General features: G+C 33.7%; 2 protein-coding genes across 5 annotated transcripts in view; one reads left to right on the forward strand and one right to left on the reverse strand.

Moving 5' to 3' along the window:
- Positions 1-18,676, reverse strand: part of tweek (transmembrane protein KIAA1109 homolog tweek) — a 61,427-nt gene that overhangs the window by 30,397 nt on the left and 12,354 nt on the right. For 2 of the 3 annotated variants that reach the window (XM_075297135.1, XM_075297132.1), the window contains exons 9-17: positions 17,687-17,816; positions 17,194-17,619; positions 15,903-16,186; positions 15,705-15,831; positions 8,796-9,373; positions 4,840-5,176; positions 1,741-2,892; positions 1,504-1,668; positions 1,159-1,411 (exon numbers count right to left, since the gene is read on the reverse strand). In XM_075297135.1, coding sequence (XP_075153250.1) covers positions 1,159-1,411; positions 1,504-1,668; positions 1,741-2,892; positions 4,840-5,176; positions 8,796-9,373; positions 15,705-15,831; positions 15,903-16,186; positions 17,194-17,619; positions 17,687-17,816 — 3,452 coding nt within the window. Of the gene's footprint in view, positions 1-1,158; positions 1,412-1,503; positions 1,669-1,740; positions 2,893-4,839; positions 5,177-8,795; positions 9,374-15,036; positions 15,133-15,704; positions 15,832-15,902; positions 16,187-17,193; positions 17,620-17,686; positions 17,817-18,676 lie in introns of all 3 variants that reach the window. The other variant, XM_075297134.1, reaches the window with a different exon arrangement.
- Positions 5,229-8,866, forward strand: LOC142226891 (uncharacterized). Of its 2 annotated transcripts, none has more exons than XM_075297136.1 (4): positions 5,229-5,314; positions 5,621-5,766; positions 8,479-8,620; positions 8,689-8,866. In XM_075297136.1, exons 1-4 carry the CDS (start codon positions 5,237-5,239, stop codon positions 8,782-8,784), a joined length of 462 nt encoding a protein of 153 aa, XP_075153251.1. In that variant the 5' UTR covers positions 5,229-5,236; the 3' UTR covers positions 8,785-8,866. The 2 variants fall into 2 exon arrangements, with proteins under 2 accessions (XP_075153251.1, XP_075153252.1); XM_075297137.1 differs by having other exon boundaries at positions 8,479-8,600.

Consider the following 18,676-nt stretch of genomic DNA (forward strand, 5'->3'; position numbering starts at 1 on the left):
TGCAGGTTGAAAAATCAAGCTCCTTATTTAAAAAAAAAATTTGTAGACTAAGTTTTTATGGGGTCATTATTATAACATAACAACACAAGGTAACTTTTTGAAAAGGAAGCCTTCTTATGCCCTGTCGAAAAACGAAAACTGATTCGAATTCTTATCTGTCAAAGTTCAATGAAAAAACAAAAAAGGAATGTAATTGTGAGCAATTAACTCATCGTATCATTTAACTCACATATTTATAACACCAAAATCGTAGATTTACGAAAAACAAACCCTTTAAAATCATAAAATACATTTAAGAAACAATTGTAGAACATAAGCTAAAACAACTGAGAATAGTATTCGAGGCAAAATAAATTGAAATCTAACAACAGCAACAACATATGTTGCAATCAAAAATTTATATATAATAGCATTTCAGCTTAAGATTTGCTAAGTTAAATCAAGCATTTCCATTATAGTCTTACACTAAAGGCCTATATATACAAACTTACCATATAATCGGAGAAAAAAACTTACATATATACAAAAATAAAAACTATGTGATAATCAGATACATTTAAATATTATGATCTAAACATAGATATGGAGATTCTATATATGTAAAACAATAGGGATGATCTTGGAATGCATGACATATAATGCAGTACACCAAAAAAGCTTTAAAGTGCATAGAACACACACATACATAGATGGAGAAAACACACATAATGGACATATAAAAAATGGTCTTTAATGAGAATCAAGCCAACCTTGAACTGAAATGCTTTTGAGAAATTAAAAAAAAAAAGAAACGTGAACTAAATGATAACCTAAGCAACCCAAATTTTGTAATTTGGACATAATTTTTATGTTTGTATACCAAAAATCGAGAGAGAAAAATCAAAACAGGCTTCAAAATAAAAGGAGTTTGGGTTAAAAACAAGGAAAATATTTTGAACAAACAAGGCAGGAAAATTTTCTTTTCTTTCATTGCCAAAAGGTACACAAAAAACAAAAGATTGCAAAAAAAAAAAACTCATAGACACACGCAGACAAATTAGACTCTATCATATTTAGAGCAATCCAAAAATAAAACATTCAAACTGAAGAAAAAAAAGTAAAGAAAATTTCTTGTTTTGTTTTTGTTCAAAATAAACAAAGCGTTAATCAAAAGAATACCAATATGAGTTCGATGATGCTGTGTTTGCCCAAGTAATAAAGCATTCTCACTCTCTTCGGGATTGTCTCCAACACCAGCATAAGCTCCCATATCATTATCACCTTCACATTCAGGATCCTCACATTCTTCCTCATTTTGAGGAAATGAAAATGTGACATTTATTGGCCGGGCCAATTTATTTTTATATTGATGCTCGAACAGTATGGGATTGTAGAGAGTATTTTTCCATTGGCGACTAAGAACAATGATACCCTACAAAAAATTGGGTGTTAGGCAAAAACAAAAGACGTATAGTGATTAGTAAACGAGATTATTAAAATTATTTTCTGTAGGTTGTTTTTTACTTGTCTTAGTGTATTGAGATGCGGAACATCTCCTTGCTTGAAAATCCTTTCGACATTTTTAACTCCCTCATCCAATACCAATTTTTGCATAATGAAACATAACTGGCAACTAGGATCCTCTTGTAGGGTCTTCGATAGCAATGTATAATTGTTGGCATAACGACTCTGGAATATTACAAAACAATAAAAATTTTATGAATTCAAGAAAGGGGTTTCCGAATCATTTCGTTTTCATACCTTTTTTATTTTAGGATTTCTTTGAATTTTCTCATTTTCCAAAGCATCAGCCATTAGGCAAGCAGCCACCGAGGTTTGTCGCGAATGCAAAGCCTTTAGCAACGACACAATTTTAATAGCCAATCTATTGCTGGGATTCATCCATGCTGTTATGGCTGGTGAGGCTGTACTCAAAAGATTCCAATCCAGACGAGTCAAATCAATTTTTCGCGTTATAGGCACACAGGGTGGGGCAGCAAAATTAAGCCACACCGATTTCAATTCAATTACACAAGAGGACGTTTTGTCCGTCTCCTTGTTGGCAACTTTATCAAAGCCTTCAGCCTTTCCTGGTTTCGCTTGACTCTTACCCTTTTCGATATCATCTTCCATGGGTTTTGGTGTCGATTTACGATTATCACTATTACTACTATTAGGATCTACTCGTTCGGTAACTATGATATTTTCCAAAGCATTTTGGAATTTCTCTTTAGGTGTCTTGGGTGTTGGTGGTTTCTTTGTTAGCATACGCCATGCGGCCTCGGCACGCGATGTAGCAGAAGCATCAATTTGGGTATTTGTAGTTGCTGCCGATGTGGTGACTGTTACATTTTCCACCAAATCATTTAGCACCCCATCTTCAGCCATTTCAGCCAATTCTTCTTTGGAATTTTCCGATTTTTCAAAATGAGAACGTTTAACAATTTTCACACCAACACCTTCGAGACCACATTCAAACATTATATAGCCAATGCTATCAACTCCTGTGTTGTCGGTCATTTTCAAGCATTCAAATAAAACTTTACTCTTAGGCTCTGGTATGGCTGTAACCATTATGGGAGATTCTTGTCCAGTAGTACTTTCGGTTTTCAAGCGTCTCAATTGAGCATGAGCCCTACCCACATCTAGGGTTATGACCAGCTCTTCCAATTGTTTCTCCGAAGTTTCAATTAGTATTGGTTCTCCTTGAACATTATCTGGCCTCGATTGTGAGGACAAATGGGCCAAAAGAGCCCGGGTACCTTTCATAATACCACCTTTTTTATGGCTATTCGATTGCACAGTTTGTTGTATATAAACATTGTGCATTGAAGCTCTTGTTGTTTTACCCAAATGAAATTTCGTAGAAACCCCTTCAATATAGAATGTCAACAAGGATACACAACTGAGATCCTAAAAACAATAAAAATAAAAACATTTAGAGCAATGATAATATTATGATAGGAGTAAATTCAATTAAAGTGGAATTGAAATGGAATTTTTATAGAAATTTTCATTGAAATGGAATGTACAACAAATTTCATAGGAGTGAAACATTTTATAGAAAATTTCATTGAAATTTAACTTTTAAAAAAATTTATTGAAATGGAATTTTTACAGAAAATTCCATTTCAATGAAATTTTTAAAGAAAATTTTTATAGAAAATTGAATTGAAATGAAATTTTTATAGAAAATATCATTGAAATGGAATTTTTATAGAAAATTTCATTGAAATGTAATTTTTATAGAAAATTTCATTGAAATGGATTTTTTTAAGAAAATTTCATTGAAATGTAATTTCTATAGAAAATTTCATTGAAATGGAATTTTTATAGAAAATTTCATTGAAATGGAATTTTTATAGAAAATATCATTGAAATGGAATTTTTATAGAAAATTTCATTCAAATTCTATAAAAATTCCATTTCAATAAAATTTTCTATAAAAATTTCATTCAAATAAAATTTTATAGAAAATTGAATTGAAATGGAATTTTATAGCAAATCTCATTGAAATGGAATTTTTATAGAAAATTTCATTCATTTTAAAATTTTATTGAAATTAATTTTTTATAGAAAATATCATTGAAATGGAATTTTTATAGAAAATTTCATTGAAATGGAATTTTTATAGAAAATTTCAATAAAATGGAATTTTTATTGCAAATTTCATTGAAATGGATTTTTTTAAGAAAATTTCACTGAAATGTAATTTCTATAGAAAATTTCATTGAAATGGAATTTTTATAGAAAATTTCTTGAAATGGAATTTTTATAGAAAATTTCTTGAAACGGAATTTTTATAGAAAATTTCGTTGAAATGGAATCTTTATAGAAAATTTCATTAAAATGGAATTTCTATAGAAAATTTCATTGATATGGAATTTTTATAGAAAATTTCTTGAAATGGAATTTTTATAGAAAATTTCTTGAAATGGAATTTTTATAGAAAATTTCATTGAAATGGAATTTTTATAGATAATTTTATTAAAATGGAATTTCTATAGAAAATTTCATTGAAATGGAATTTTTATAGAAAATTTCATTGAAATGGAATTTGTATAGAAAATTTCATTGAAATGGAATTTGTATAGAAAATTTCATTGAAATGGATTTTTAATAGAAAATTTCATTGAAATTGAATATTTATAGAAAATTTCATTGAAATGGAAATTTTATAGCAAGTTTCATTGAAATGAAATTTTTACAGAAAATTTCTTGAAATGGAATTTTTATAGAAAATTTCATTGAAATGGAATTTTTATAGAAAATTTTATTGAAATGGAATTTTTATAGAAAATTTCATTGAAATGGAATTTTTATAGAAAATTTCATTGAAATGGATTTTTTTTTTAAATTCACTGAAATGTAATTTCTATAGAAAATTTCATTGAAATGGAATTTTTAAAGAAAATTTCATTGAAATGTAATTTTTATAGAAAATTTCATTGAAATTGATTTTTTTAAGAAAATTTCACTGAAATGTAATTTCTATAGAAAATTTCTTGTAATGGAATTTTTATAGAAAATTTCTTTGAAATGGAATTTTTTAAGAAAATTTCATTGAAATTGAATTTTTATAGAAAATTTCATTGAAATTGAATTTTTATAGAAAATTTCATTAAAATTGTAATTTTATAAAAAATTTCATTGAAAAGGAATTTTTATAGAAAAATTTATTGAAATGGAATTTTTATAGAAAATTTCATTGAAATGGAATTTTTATAGAAAATTTCTTTCAAATAGAATTTCTATAGAAAATGGTATTTAAGTGGAATTTTTATAGAAAATTGCATTTAAATGGAATTTTTTTTTTATTTTTTAATGTTTTGTACAGAATTTTTTTCCGATCCAACTTACTTGTACATTATCCAATGCTGCCACAGATATTACTTCTTCAATTATGGATGATTGCAACATGGTTATGCTAACTTTGGGCAAGACAATTAAACCCTGTGTCTTTGTCGATATACTCTCCTCATAGACATCACTTAGAAACGAATCACCAGGACCTAAGAGATTTCTTTCGGTTGTTGAACGTTTTGAGTTTGAATGGACCTGGGACCAATAACTCAAAGATTGATCACGTTTGAGAATGTTATCGTTTTTCACTTTTCCTATGCACGATGAGTGTATGTAATTAACTACAGTTAACAAGTGCATATTTGAAAATGTCGGTATGGCAGCTTCAACCATTCTGAAAATAGAAAAAAAATAAACAAAGAAAAAATTTTAATTTTATAATACAGAGAAAACAATGTCTTTTCAAAATATACATCAATTTACAATAACATTTTTTATATTTTTACTAATTTGCGTTAATATAGTGATTTCGGTATATAAAATTGATGAAATTTTGTCCAAGAGCATGACGATGCAAAAATCTAGACAAAAGTTGAAGTTTCAAAAACAAAAAAACTGGCAAGCGCGATGCTATTAAAAGAAACTAATTTTCCAAATTTCAACCTAAATCTCTTCTGAAGTTTAGGAAATATTATGCAAAAAAAGTACTGATGTGGCGCATCTTGGTTAATTTGCTTTTTGGGACTTAAAGAACAAGATATTGCTAAGATTGGAGTACATGGCATAAATAACACAACCAATTAACCAATAAAATTCTTTCAAACAATATTATTTTTAGAAACATTCTGTACCGCAATATGACCTCTCTGAATCTGAAATGAGAATGGTTCTGAATGGAATGTCGATTAATGATCTGAACGCTCTAAACAATCTAATTGAATTGAATAGCGAGCTGAATTATGAATATGAAAGTCATGAAGAAAGGTACTACTTCTTAAATAATATATTAAAATATATTTATAAAGAAACATCCAATAAGAAAACAGTTACAAATCCTAATTCCGATTGAAGTCTTCGATATCCTTCATTGCGACTTATAGCCTTTGACAAGAAGCTCTATGCTGCAGGATGATCCCATAAAAGTTGTCCATAGGCAGTGCTAAACATTTAAGCTTCTATATCCAGTTTGAAGAAGCGAGCTGCCTCTACATTTAAGTAGGATTTGTAGGACACCATGGTAGTGGTTTTCCACGCAGCACTGGTAGGAATCTATTACTTTCTGAACCGCTGCCGTGTGTCCTCTTCAATGTTATCGCCGAACGGGCTTGGCTCGTTCAGATGGTATCCTCCTGGATGTAGGATGGTTTTAGTGGTTTACCTCTCTGCACTTTATCAGGTGCTGGTGGGTGAGGAGGCTGCAGTGTTGCTTCACCGAGAGCATTTTTGACTCATGCTGCAGATGCTGTTCTGAAGTAACCTCCGATGACAATAGGTTAAGGTGGCAGCCCGATTAAGATTCAGGCTCACTTAGACTATTCAGTCCATTGTGATATCCGATGACAATGGACTATCGCAAATACTGAGAGTCCAAACGGGGGCCACATAATCGATAAGGGTACGACTAATAGACCCATAGGTGTTTTGTTTCGTATCGTTGTCTTTCCCCCAGGGGCTTTCATGATCTTGTTTTACCAATGCCTTCAGGATCTTGTTTCTACTCCCAACGTGTTTAGCTACCCTTTCGCATGCTTTCCATAAAGGTCACACCACGGAACTTGGGGTTCTTGCATGTGGCGATACTCTGGACACGAATGTGGATATCGAACTCGAGATTGACATCCTCATCAAATGGTTGCCGTCGATTTAGGAACAGAAAGTTTCAGATTCCTGCTTACAAAGAAGTCCCTATGTGCAGGGAGGTAGTATTTAACCTTCAACTCAAGCTCCTTGACGTCTCTACCTTATGTAACTATGGAACACTCATCCGCATAGGTTATTAGGTGGACGTCTGATGGTGAAAGAGGATCTCCAGCCATATAGAAGCTAAAAATTACGGGGGGCAGTACACCCTTTAAGGTACGCCTTGTTAATTTCTCCTAGGCGAAGATGTCTTTCCTCTGAATACCACATAGAACTGTCGGCCAGTGATATAGTTTACCAACCAGCTCTTAAGTTTATTAAGGAGAAAAGTTCCCATAATGTTTCCCAGAAGGGTGGTATGGTTCACCGTATCAAACGAGTTAGACAAGTCCAATGGTAAGAGAATCGAACGTTAATGCGGCCTACTTACTATTCACTCCCTCTGCAAAATTGGCTGTTAATTCACACAACGCAGTTTCCGTACTCTTGCCCGAGCGAAAACCATGTTAATGTTCCAACATTGTCAACATTGGATATTCTGTGAAGTACGGCAGTAAAATGTCTTCCAGAAGCTTTTTTACGAGGGAAATAGGGGTATTTTGTCGATATGAGTCTCCAAGATGTACCTGTTTTTCTGTTTTCAGAACTGGAACAAACTTCCCTATTTTCCAGATATCAGGTATTTCGAGAGTGTTGAGACAAACATTGGTGGTATGGCGCTACCATTCTCTCCTATTTGCTTCAACATCCTTGTAGCCAAACCATCTGAACCGTTTGCTTTTGAGCTCTTGGCGACCTTTATCGCTTGGAGCACAGTCTCCTGGCTGATTACCATAGGGTGGCTGTCCTGTCGTGAGTGCACGGAAGACTCGTTTTTGCCTTCTGCATGTACGGTATACTGTCTGGGGTGCTCGACGAATTGTCGGCAGAATGCATTCGCTGCACGGGTGTCGTCCTTCGGAGTTTGCACCCCCAAAGCGAAATGCAGATGTTATCTTTTCGTTTTGGGGTTCGTGGGATCGTGGACCACAATCGTTTTGATCCAAAATCGGACTCCTCCAAATACTTGTGCCACTTTTCTCGCTTATGGGTGGCCACAAGCAGGTCGATCTCCTTAGCGAGACTCGAGACCCTGAGAACCGCAAGAGTTACTTTCCGGATATCGTCCCTCTTAACTGTCAATCTTGATGCTTCCATGGGGAAATTCACCGTGCCGTTAAATAGACCATAGATTTGTCTTTCTGCAGTCATAACCGTTTGAGTGTCTGCCTATTTTTGCAGCAACCGTGTAAAGCACCACCACGGGAAATTCGTCCACGATAAGTAACCATTACATGCTTGACAAAATATATTTAGAATCGCCAAAGGGGATGTCGATGACAACACGATAAAGGCGCTACTATGTTCGGTTTTCGCACTTTTTTGCAATTAATTTATATTTCCAAAGATTTTATACTAAAATGTTTGTTCTATCTTTCACTTTCATTAAAAATAAGCAATCACTTATTTTCAACTCAAAAACCGAACATATGCCCATGTTCGCAAATCAACTTCACGGTGAATGTGAATCAATTCCACGATTTTGGTGTCCTACAATCCACTTTCACCGGAATTTTCGTGAAATCAATTTACTTGCAAAAGCATTAGTGAAAGTTGAATTATGTCCAAGATGGATGTATTTCCGGTTAAAGTACTCGCGTAAAAAATTTGGATTTTATGTGAATAGTGGAAGTGGAATTGAAGTGGATATCCGAACATGGGTGATGGTAACGGTCTATATGTGGATCCTCTTTACAACATATTTACTTAAATATTTTCTTTTTCATTTCTAAATAGTCCCACCGAGGTAAATGAAGAAGAAATTTCTAACGGCCATAGTGATATGGACTATACAGACGAATTTCAATATGATCAAATACCATATCCTAAAAATACCATATCCTTGAAAATATCAACAGGTGAAAAAGAAGACTACAGGGTGAGAAGAAAATTTAGAGTACCTCCATATAAAGAATTGTATATTAATTTTTCAATTAACAATTCTAGCTAAACTACAATGAATATTACATTAGACAACTGCATGGTTCATTCCCCAGAAATTCAGAGGCCCATAGTAAACATATTCGCATTAAAAGAAACTAATTGTAACTTACCTTTGTAAACCTTCCAATAATAAAGGTGTTAAAAATATATTAACCTGCCCTTTGAGTCGGGCCACAACCGATGTACATGCTGCACCTTCTGCTTGCAGGCTCATAAATTCACCATCATCAAAACCGTTTGTCGATTTATCGCTCTCCTCCTCTTTCAGCAAAACACTAGGATCCCAGGGATGTGATTTTGGACCACCCATAAATGTGGCCGAACTATTGCTACCCGTAGTATTCTCATAACGTGGCACAACTTTTATCTCTCGCCATGATGAATACAAATCGAAATGAGGTATCATTTTACTGCCAATGTATGTAAGGCCACCTCCTTCGTTCTCATGAAATAGTGGAGTAGAAAAGACATCCAAACCAGATGGGAAAGAGCATGAGGTCCAATTGAAACATTTCACTTGCGACAAATGATTCAAATAGCTGGCCATTAGGAGAGGTGAATCAATTATGGGTCGATTCACTTGTTGATGTAAATTGACGAGGGCCACATCTTCTTGTGAGGACATTGCCGATATAAATGAGTTCGATGACAAGGAAGGTGTACCCGACGATGATGCTCTCGAATCCACCTATATTATGAAGAAGATATATAAAACAGTGGATATATGTGTGTGTTTTCACAAGAAAAAAGTAAACGATTTTTTTTTAAAGTGGATTACAAATAGATGCAAAATATATTCTACTCCTAAAAATGATGCAGAGGTAACTTAGAAACATGCTTTGCTATATAAAATGCTATTGTATCGAAATTATGTTGAAACAAGCATATACTCAAAAATCTTGTTGGTAAACCCGGCCGAGACAAAAACTAGTAAATCAAGACAAAAACTAGTAAATCTGCGGGGATATGTCCACATCGAATTCAACTCGGAGGACGTATTTATATGGGACTTATACGGTGTCCTCACTAGTACTTAGACTCACTTCTTGATGCAAGAGTGGCACAAGCGTAATTTATTCCGTTTTTACGTGTGTGAAACCGGAAGTGTCCGCGAATGAAAGAGGAATAACCTGGGGTAATTCTCTCCATTGAGCAATTGACCGTTTTCATAATATCTGAACACCGGACATTTACCAACCAAAAGAAATCCAACTGGAACGTCTTCAGAGATTACACTCTCGAAATCAGCAAGATACTTTGGAATTCTCCAAACTGAACTAGATGGCAAATAACGCAGACCGCATAAAGAAGGCCTATGCACTATTGTGCTCTTGTCAAAAATTAGTCAAGGAACACGGCGAAATGCGAACTTCCCTCTTTAGGTAGCTTTATACGACAAGCGCTATAAGGACCACAACCCCTGCCACTTTAGAGGAAGTTTGCTCACTCGATTTGCCCAAATGGAAAACAGAAGAGATGAGACGATAAGCCCAATATATTATACCAAGTATGTAAAAGTGGGAGGAAAGGATGGTTCCTTTCGGAACACTGAAAATGTATACAGTTGGACCTCAAATGGACAAAGGAAGTGGTAGCGGCGTTTATTGCAGTGAACTAGGAATAAGAGAGTTGTATACGTTAGATAGCGACTGCAGTATCTTTCAGGATAGTCGATAGCCAAGCAGACATAAAGGCCTTGGGCAATGTAGACATAAGGTCTAAGGGAGTCAGCGGATGTCGTAGAGAACTCAGGGTTTTCACTGAACAGCATAATGTAACCCTTTGCAGCGAACTAGGAATACGAGAGTTGTATACGTTAGATAGCGACTGCAGTATCTTTCAGGATAGTCGATAGCCAAGCAGACATAAAGGCCTTGGGCAATGTAGACATAAGGTCTAAGGGAGTCAGCGGATGTCGTAGAGAACTCAGGGTTTTCACTGAACAGCATAATGTAACCCTTTACTGGGTACCTGGGCACTGTGGATGAACGAATGTCATTGCTTGTGGAACGTCATTGCTCCTTTTACTCAGCTGTGTCTCTTCGAAAGTTTGCGAGCAAACTAAGTGGATATGGGACGAGCAGAACCGCAGGAATTGCGAAATTCTGTTGGCGATGAAGAAACATGAATTGAAGCCTTTTATTGGCATTATATGATGACATTTGCAGATGATGTCTGGACCCGAAAGTTACGGAAAACTTTCGGTTCTCGTAGCATCGGACTTGGCTAAAGCATTTGATACGGTGAACGATGCCACTCTCTTAGGAGATATTATAGGGACTTCTCTCCCCAATAACCTTGAGATTGGCAAACTATATGGCTGACAGGCTGTGGAATTCAGAGGAAAGAGAGACAGGAATCGGAAACTTTCTGATGGCAAACATTTTCACATCATGGACCAAAAAAGTGAACCTGGAATAGGATATCCACATTCGTGGTCTGAGCATCCACAAATGCAAGAACAACAAACTTCTTGATAGTTTGTTCCTTTTTTGAAAAACATGCGAAAATGGAAAAACATTGGGAGATACTGAAGGCATTGACTGGTAGCACTTGGCGTAAAGATAAAGAGACGATACAAAAGACTTATAAGTCTATTAGTCGTTTCCTTATTGATTATGCGGCCCCCGCTTAAACTCTCAGTATTTGAGATACCTAATTCAAACGAGGACAAATACTGCGCTGCATATTACCATCGGATTTCTCTCCAAAACACCAGAACAGCATGAGTCCAAAATGCTGTTGGTGGGACAATACTGCAACCTCTTCACCCACCAGCAACTGATAAAGTGCAGAGGGGTAAACCATCCAAAATCCGATAGAGGCAAGCCCATTCGGTTTGATTTTAGAAAATATATCCAGGCAATAGACCTTGATCTGCGATGAATATGATGAAGGAATAAGGACGGCATTGAGGGCGGTTCAAGGCTATAGATACCTACCAGTGCAGCGTAGTGCCTGGAGGGAAGACCACCACCTATTAGCGACGATGAGAGACGGCTTCCTAGATGAACCAGGTTGGTGCTATCTCAGCTAGTATCGGGGATCTCAAGGTACTTAAATATTTACCTCTCCCTTCGCGTATCCTGCAAAGCCGACACAACCTCTTCACTCTGGACTCATCCAGTAGAGGCAGCTCGCTTCCTCAAACTAGATGTTGAAGCCTAAATGCCTAATCCTAATAATTTGTTTGTTTTGTCTTTTATTTTCCCATACATAAATACTATTTTTCTCATACATAAATTCCCAGGGACTACAACAACAACAGCGCAACATACTTGTGTTCCCATAGGGAGGTTGCAGTCCTTGGACAAGGTTGGGTTCCTTGTGTCGACCCCGATATGTAGGATCGACTGCTGTGAGGGTCGCCAATGTGCCTAATCCTAATAATTTGTTTGTTTTGTCTTTTATTTTCCCATGCATAAATACTATTTTTCTCATACATAAATTCCCAGGGACTACAACAACAACAGCGCAACATACCTGTGTTCCCATAGGGAGGTTGCAGTCCTTGGACAAGGTTGGGTTCCTTGTGTCGACCCCGATATGTAGGATCGACTGCTGTGAGGGTCGCCAACATTGCAGAGGGTTTGAATAGTAAGAGGCCGCATAAATGTTCGATTCGCGAAGCATTGGATTTGTCTACCACACCACGCTCTGGGGGGATATTATGGGAACCACCCTCCCTAATAATAATCCTATGTGGAATTCAGAGGGTGGACAGCCTTGAGGCGTACCTCAAGGCGGGGTACTGTCCCCCCTCCTCTACAATTTCTACGTGGCTGGAGCTACCCCACCACCACCAGATGTCCACCTGATTATATACGGACGACTGTTCCATAGTGACATCAGGGACCTTGAGGTGAGGATTAATGATTACCTATCTCCACTTAGGGATTTCTTTGTCAACAGGAATCTGAAACTTTCTGCCCCTAAATCGACAGCGACCATTTTTACATCGTGGACCAAAGAAGTGAACCTGGAACTCGATATCCAAATACGTGGCCGGAGTATCCCCACATATAAGAACTCTAAGGTTCTTGCTGTGACGTTAGGTTAGGTTAGGTGACAGTCCGATGTATCAGGCTCACTTCTCTCTTATCACTGAGTGCTGCCCGATTCCATGTTAAGCTCAATGACAAGGGATCTCCTTTTTTATAGCCGAGTCCGAACGGCGTTCCACATTAGTGAAACCACTTAGAGAAGCTTTGAAACCCTCAGAAATGTCACCAGCATTACTGAGGTGGGATAATCCACCGCTGCAAAACTTTTTGGTGTTCGGTCAAAGCAGGAATCGAACCCACGACCTTGTGTATGCAAGGCGGGCATGCTAACCATTGCACCACGGTGGGAAGTTTGATAGTCTGTTCCTCTTTGGTAAACATGCGGAAATGGTATCCTGAAGGCATTGGCTGGTAGCACCTGGGGAAAAGATAAGGAGACGATACAAAAGATCTACGAGTCAATTGGTCGTCCCCTTACCGATAATGCAGCCCCTGTTTGGACTCCCAGTATTAGCGATACCCAATGGAGAAATCTCCAGACGGTGCAAAATACTGCGTTGCGGATTGCCACTGGATGTCACTCTAAGACACCACATTAGCATCTGCAACATGAGGCCAAAATGAGACAACACTGCACCCTCTTCACCCAACAGCACCTGATAAAGTGCAGGGGGATAAACCACCCAAACCATGCCACGTCAAGGAGATTATCAACCGAAAGAGAAAAGCCCATTCGGTTTAATTTTAGGAAGGATATTCAGTCAATAGAGCACTTAATCGGCGATGACAGTGATGAGGGAATAAGGACGGCATTGAGGGCGACACACACGGCAGTGGTTCAGAAGGCTATAGACTCCTATCAGTGCAGCGTTGTACTGGGGGGAAGACCACCACCAATCAGCGACTATGAGAGACGGCTTCCTAGAGAAACCAGGTCGGTGCTATCACAGATAAGATCGGGGATCTCCAGATACTTGAATAGTTACCTCTCCCTTCTGAACCCAGAAATCCAGGATGTCTGCCCGAATTGTGGACAGTCGTCTCACATCACGAGGCATCTCTTCGCGTGTCCTGTAAAGCCGACAGACCTGACACCTATTTCACTCTGGACTCATCCAGTAGAGGCAGCTCGCTTCCTCGAGCTGGATGTTGATGCTTAAATGTCTAATCCCAATAATATGTTTTTCTTTCATACAAAAATTCCCAGGGGCTACAACAGCTCAAAATGAATCCAAACCGTACACGTGTTCTTGTTTTCTACGTTTATTTTTTTAATCTTCGGAACTGTCAAACAGCGTTTGATCCCGATGAATCATGAAATATATGTTGAAATCTATAATCTATATTTTTTGGTTCCTCTCTCTCTTACATACGGAGAAAAAAAAAATATTTTTATCTTTAATCACGAAATTAATTGATCCAATTAATTTTTAATTGCAATGTCTTCAATCACCAAAGTCACTAAAAAATTTAATTGTTCCAATTAAAATGTTAATTGATATAATTAATTTTTGTAATTTTTTTCAGTTAAAAAATGAGTTTATTTTTATTTTATTTATTTATTCATTCAATATAATACAAAGACCTAGTGGCCCACATAGGAGTTGAACCAATTAAATTTTTAATTGAATATTTTTTTCAAATTCAACTAAAATTGTAATTGGAAAAATTTTGGTAATATATTTTCTGTGCAAAAAGACTTTAAATAAAACCCCTTTTCAAAAGCTATTGGAGTACCTCAGCTTTAACAAAACAAAGTCTTATTATTTATCTACAGTTTTATAAAAAATAATCAAAATACTAAATATTCGTATTGAATAATAACAAATATACAAACATGCAAAAGAAATGCAAACACAGCTAAACTAATTTAAATATTATAATATAATATAATGTATACAATGAATGTAATAACACGCAAAATAACAACTAAAAACAGATCGTTTGTGTCATTTGTTTTGTTGCTTGTAGGTATTACATATTTGATATTGTGTCATTTTTATTTTAATCCATTTTTTTGTGGACTCTGGAATACATATGTTTTGCAGTGTTAAACATTCAAATATAATAATCTAAATAATTGAGCTACCAATTTTTATCTATATACAAAATAAAAAATTTAGCCAATCGCTCTTTTTTTTGTACGAACTACATTTTAAAGACAGAAGAAATTAAACGCAATAAGGATATTTAAAAACAATTTATCTAAACAGATTCTAGAAAACGATAGAAAAACAGAGTCTAGTTAGGATTGGAAAGGAAATGTGTTTTTGGTTTTTATTATTTTTTTTCTTTTTTTTTTGTATTTCTTTAGTATTTTTGTTTAAACACACTAAAAACTACTCACATCATGAATAAAATGTCGATACTCAGGTCTTGATGAGATATTTGTAAGTTTTCTGATTGGTGTAGCAAGACCATGAATACGTCTGACGTCTTCGTTCTATGAAATTTGATGGGATTTACGATTTTGAAATATATAAAATTTTGAATTTGGCAGAAAGATGGTCAAGATCAAGTTTATTTTTCGTTTCGAATAGGTTATTGTTATTTCAATTAGATTTTCACATGAAAATGATAGGAAATCATAGGATATATACAAAAGAAAGAAAGAAAGAAAATCATGCAAAAAGAAAATAAACAAATGAAAGATTTGTTTTTCCTCATTATAGAAGTTTAGATTAGATCTCGAAGATTCGTGGTTAGTTGAAAAGGTTTTGGAAATGAAGAATAAATGAAGCAAGAGCCCGTTCGTTTCATATATATATTTATAAAAAAGCTATATTTTATAATTTGTATTATGATACTGTACTTTAGCATTGAATTTAGAAAATTAATTTAAATATTATTTATAAATATTTTTTTATATATTCTCTTTTAAACAATAGATTAAAAAAAAAATAAAATTACAAATACATGACTTTGGACATTTCGAAAAAAATGTGATTTCATGTTTAAGGTGAAAATAATGAAAAAGCTGGAGAATCTGGCAAATTTTCAATGAAAGATACATACCAATTCCGTGGTGCTTTGAGGCCTTTTCGATAGAGATTTATTATTCGTTTCGGGGGCATGAATTTCCAAATCGCTTCTATAGGTATTCAATGATGAAAGTGTTGGATTTTCATTTTGATTACCAATGCTACGAAAAATAAAGATAACGATTGTATTACTAAACATTTGTCCCAATTTTATCACATGTGCCTTGCGTACCTTAAATCTGAAGAGAATCGTTTCTTTCCGGAAAATACTATAGAGCCATTGTGATTTTTTATTGAACCTCTTTGAGACATAATATTTGATATATCTTCCTCGGCAGAGAAAAACATTTCCGATGGGTTTTCCGATGTTAGAGATATTGTTCTTTGGACTTCCCTTGTTAAATGTTCCCCATTTGGTAAATCCTGATTGGCCAAATGAGAATGTACATTTATATCAGCAATTTCAAACTCCAAAGGATGCGAATGCGGAGCAGAATGAGACATTTCATCGGGAATCTAAAAAAAAAACAAAAATTAAGCCCTACATTAACATAACAGAACTAATTAGGTTTAAAACATTTGAGAAAGCCCACTTTGGGCGAAAACTTTTATAAGATATGAGACCAAAGATACACTAATGTCTTGCTTTTACATATACAGTGAAAACTCTCAAATCTGAACACACTGAAAAGCGGAAACCTCTCAACAGTGGACATTTGCTATATTATCACATGAAAATTAACCGCTTATAAGTGGACACCTCCCACATATGGACAAAATTTAGGCGACCGTGGGAGCCCATTTTTAAGAGGTATCACTGTATATGGAAGGTATCACAGAAAAAAAAACTTTTCCTGACTCAATAACGAAATTAATTAATTAAAAAAAAATAATTGGATCATGAAATTTGGAAAATGATAGTATCAATCACAGAATTAATTAGAAATAAAAAATATAATAGATTAAAAAATTAATTGATTTCTTACGGCACTTTTTTAATTTAATAATATTTTTATTTGTTCAATTAAAGATATAATTAATTTTAGTTAATCAATTTTTTATCTGAGATAATCAATTATTTATTGTATTATTAACTATTTATTTATAATTATTTTTCCTTTCGATGAAATGATTTTCTTATAATTTTACAAGATTTTATACTTTATTCTCCGTTTTTAATTATAGTGTGATTTTTTTAAACTATTTAATAATATGAGATTAATTATTTTCGAATAAAATTTTCAATTGGTTTTTATTTAGAATGGGTTGCTTGTATTTAATTAAAATGTTAATTAGGATAATTAATAATTTAATTAAAAATAAAAAAAAAAATAAATAATTGACTTTCTTTTAAATTTTAGTAAAAAATTAATTGTATTGGTTAATTTTTTAATTGATTACGATTTCAACTTCAATAAACTTTTTAATTGTAAATAATTTGGCAATACTTTTTTTCTGTGTTATAATAAAAAAATATAGCGATTTGAATGAAAACTATTCTCTCTATCACTGTTTCTTCTTACCTCCAGTTCATCTTCAACATTGACTTCTCCCGTTAAACGTGAATCGGAAATACTTGTTTTCGGTGGCGATACACGTAATGTATTATTTTGAGATTTACTATTATTCGTATCGGAACCCCTTCGATAGACAATAACTTGTGAGTCTGACGAATCTTGGCGCAACACCTTTTTCGATGGACTATCAAGTAATCGAGCATAAGGAACTTCAACTGATGTTTGCCTTTGTGTAGAATATGAATAACGTTTACTACGCCTTTCCAAAGTGTTTGGTGATCCAATACTTTCTCTAGATTTACGCCCATTCATATCTTTGTCCAAAGTCGAAGCTCCACCCAATTTCATTTTTGCGCTTAAATCTTTTGTTGTGGTTATATCGGACTTTTTCAAACTACCATTTACTGCAGCCGGTGGACGATATAATTTACCCTATAACGCAAATAGAAAAACGAATATTAATGCATACATAAATTGATTGAGATAATGCAATTCTTACCTTTCCGGTAAAATCAGCTGAATCGTGCAGTGATACAGAATGTAAACTATAGGGAGGTGTATGGAAAACCAACTGTCCTTGATGTAATATACTTTCACCAAATCCATAATCTTTGTTATTGTTAATTATACTAAAATTAAACAAAAATTTGACAAAATTTTCTACAGAAATAATATTTTGAAAAAATTTTCAATAGAAATTAAATTTTGATAAAATTTTCTACAGAAATAAAATCTTGACAAAATTTTCTATAGAAATAAAATTTTAACAAAATTTTGTATAAAAATAAAATTTCGACAAAATTTTCTATAGAAATAAAATTTTGCAAAAATTTTCTATAGAAATAAAAATTTGATACAATTTTCTATAGAAATAAAATTTTGACAAAATGTTCTATAGACATAAAATTTTGACAAAATTTTCTACAGAAATAAAATTTTGACAAAATTGTCTACAGAAATAAAATTTTGACAAAATTTTGTATAAAAATAAAATTTTGACAAAATTTTCTATAGAAATAAAGTTTTGCAAAAAAATCTGTAGAAACAAAATTTTGCAAAAATTTTCTATAGAAATAAAAATTTGATAAAATTTTCCATAGAAATAAAATGTTGACAAAATTTTCGATAGAAATAAAATTTTGACAAAATTTTCTATAGAAGTAAAATGTTGACAAAATGTTCTATACAAATAAAAGTTGACAAAATTTTCTATAGAAAAAAATAGCAAAAAATTTCTATAGAACTAAAATTTTGCAAAAAAATTCTATAGAAATAAAATTTTGCAAAAAAAAAATTCTATAGAAATAAAATTTTGTAAAAATTTTCTATAGAAAAAAATTTGCAAAAATTTCTATAGAAATAAAATTTTGCAAAAAAAAATCTATAGAAATAAAATTTTGACAAAATTTTCTATAGAAATAATATAAAATGTTGACAAAATTTTGCAAAAAAATGTGTAAAGAAATAAAATTTGGCAAAAAAAATCTAT

The sequence above is a fragment of the Haematobia irritans genome, chromosome 2, assembly GCF_050003625.1.
Source record: "Haematobia irritans isolate KBUSLIRL chromosome 2, ASM5000362v1, whole genome shotgun sequence".
Classification (NCBI taxonomy): domain Eukaryota; kingdom Metazoa; phylum Arthropoda; class Insecta; order Diptera; family Muscidae; genus Haematobia; species Haematobia irritans.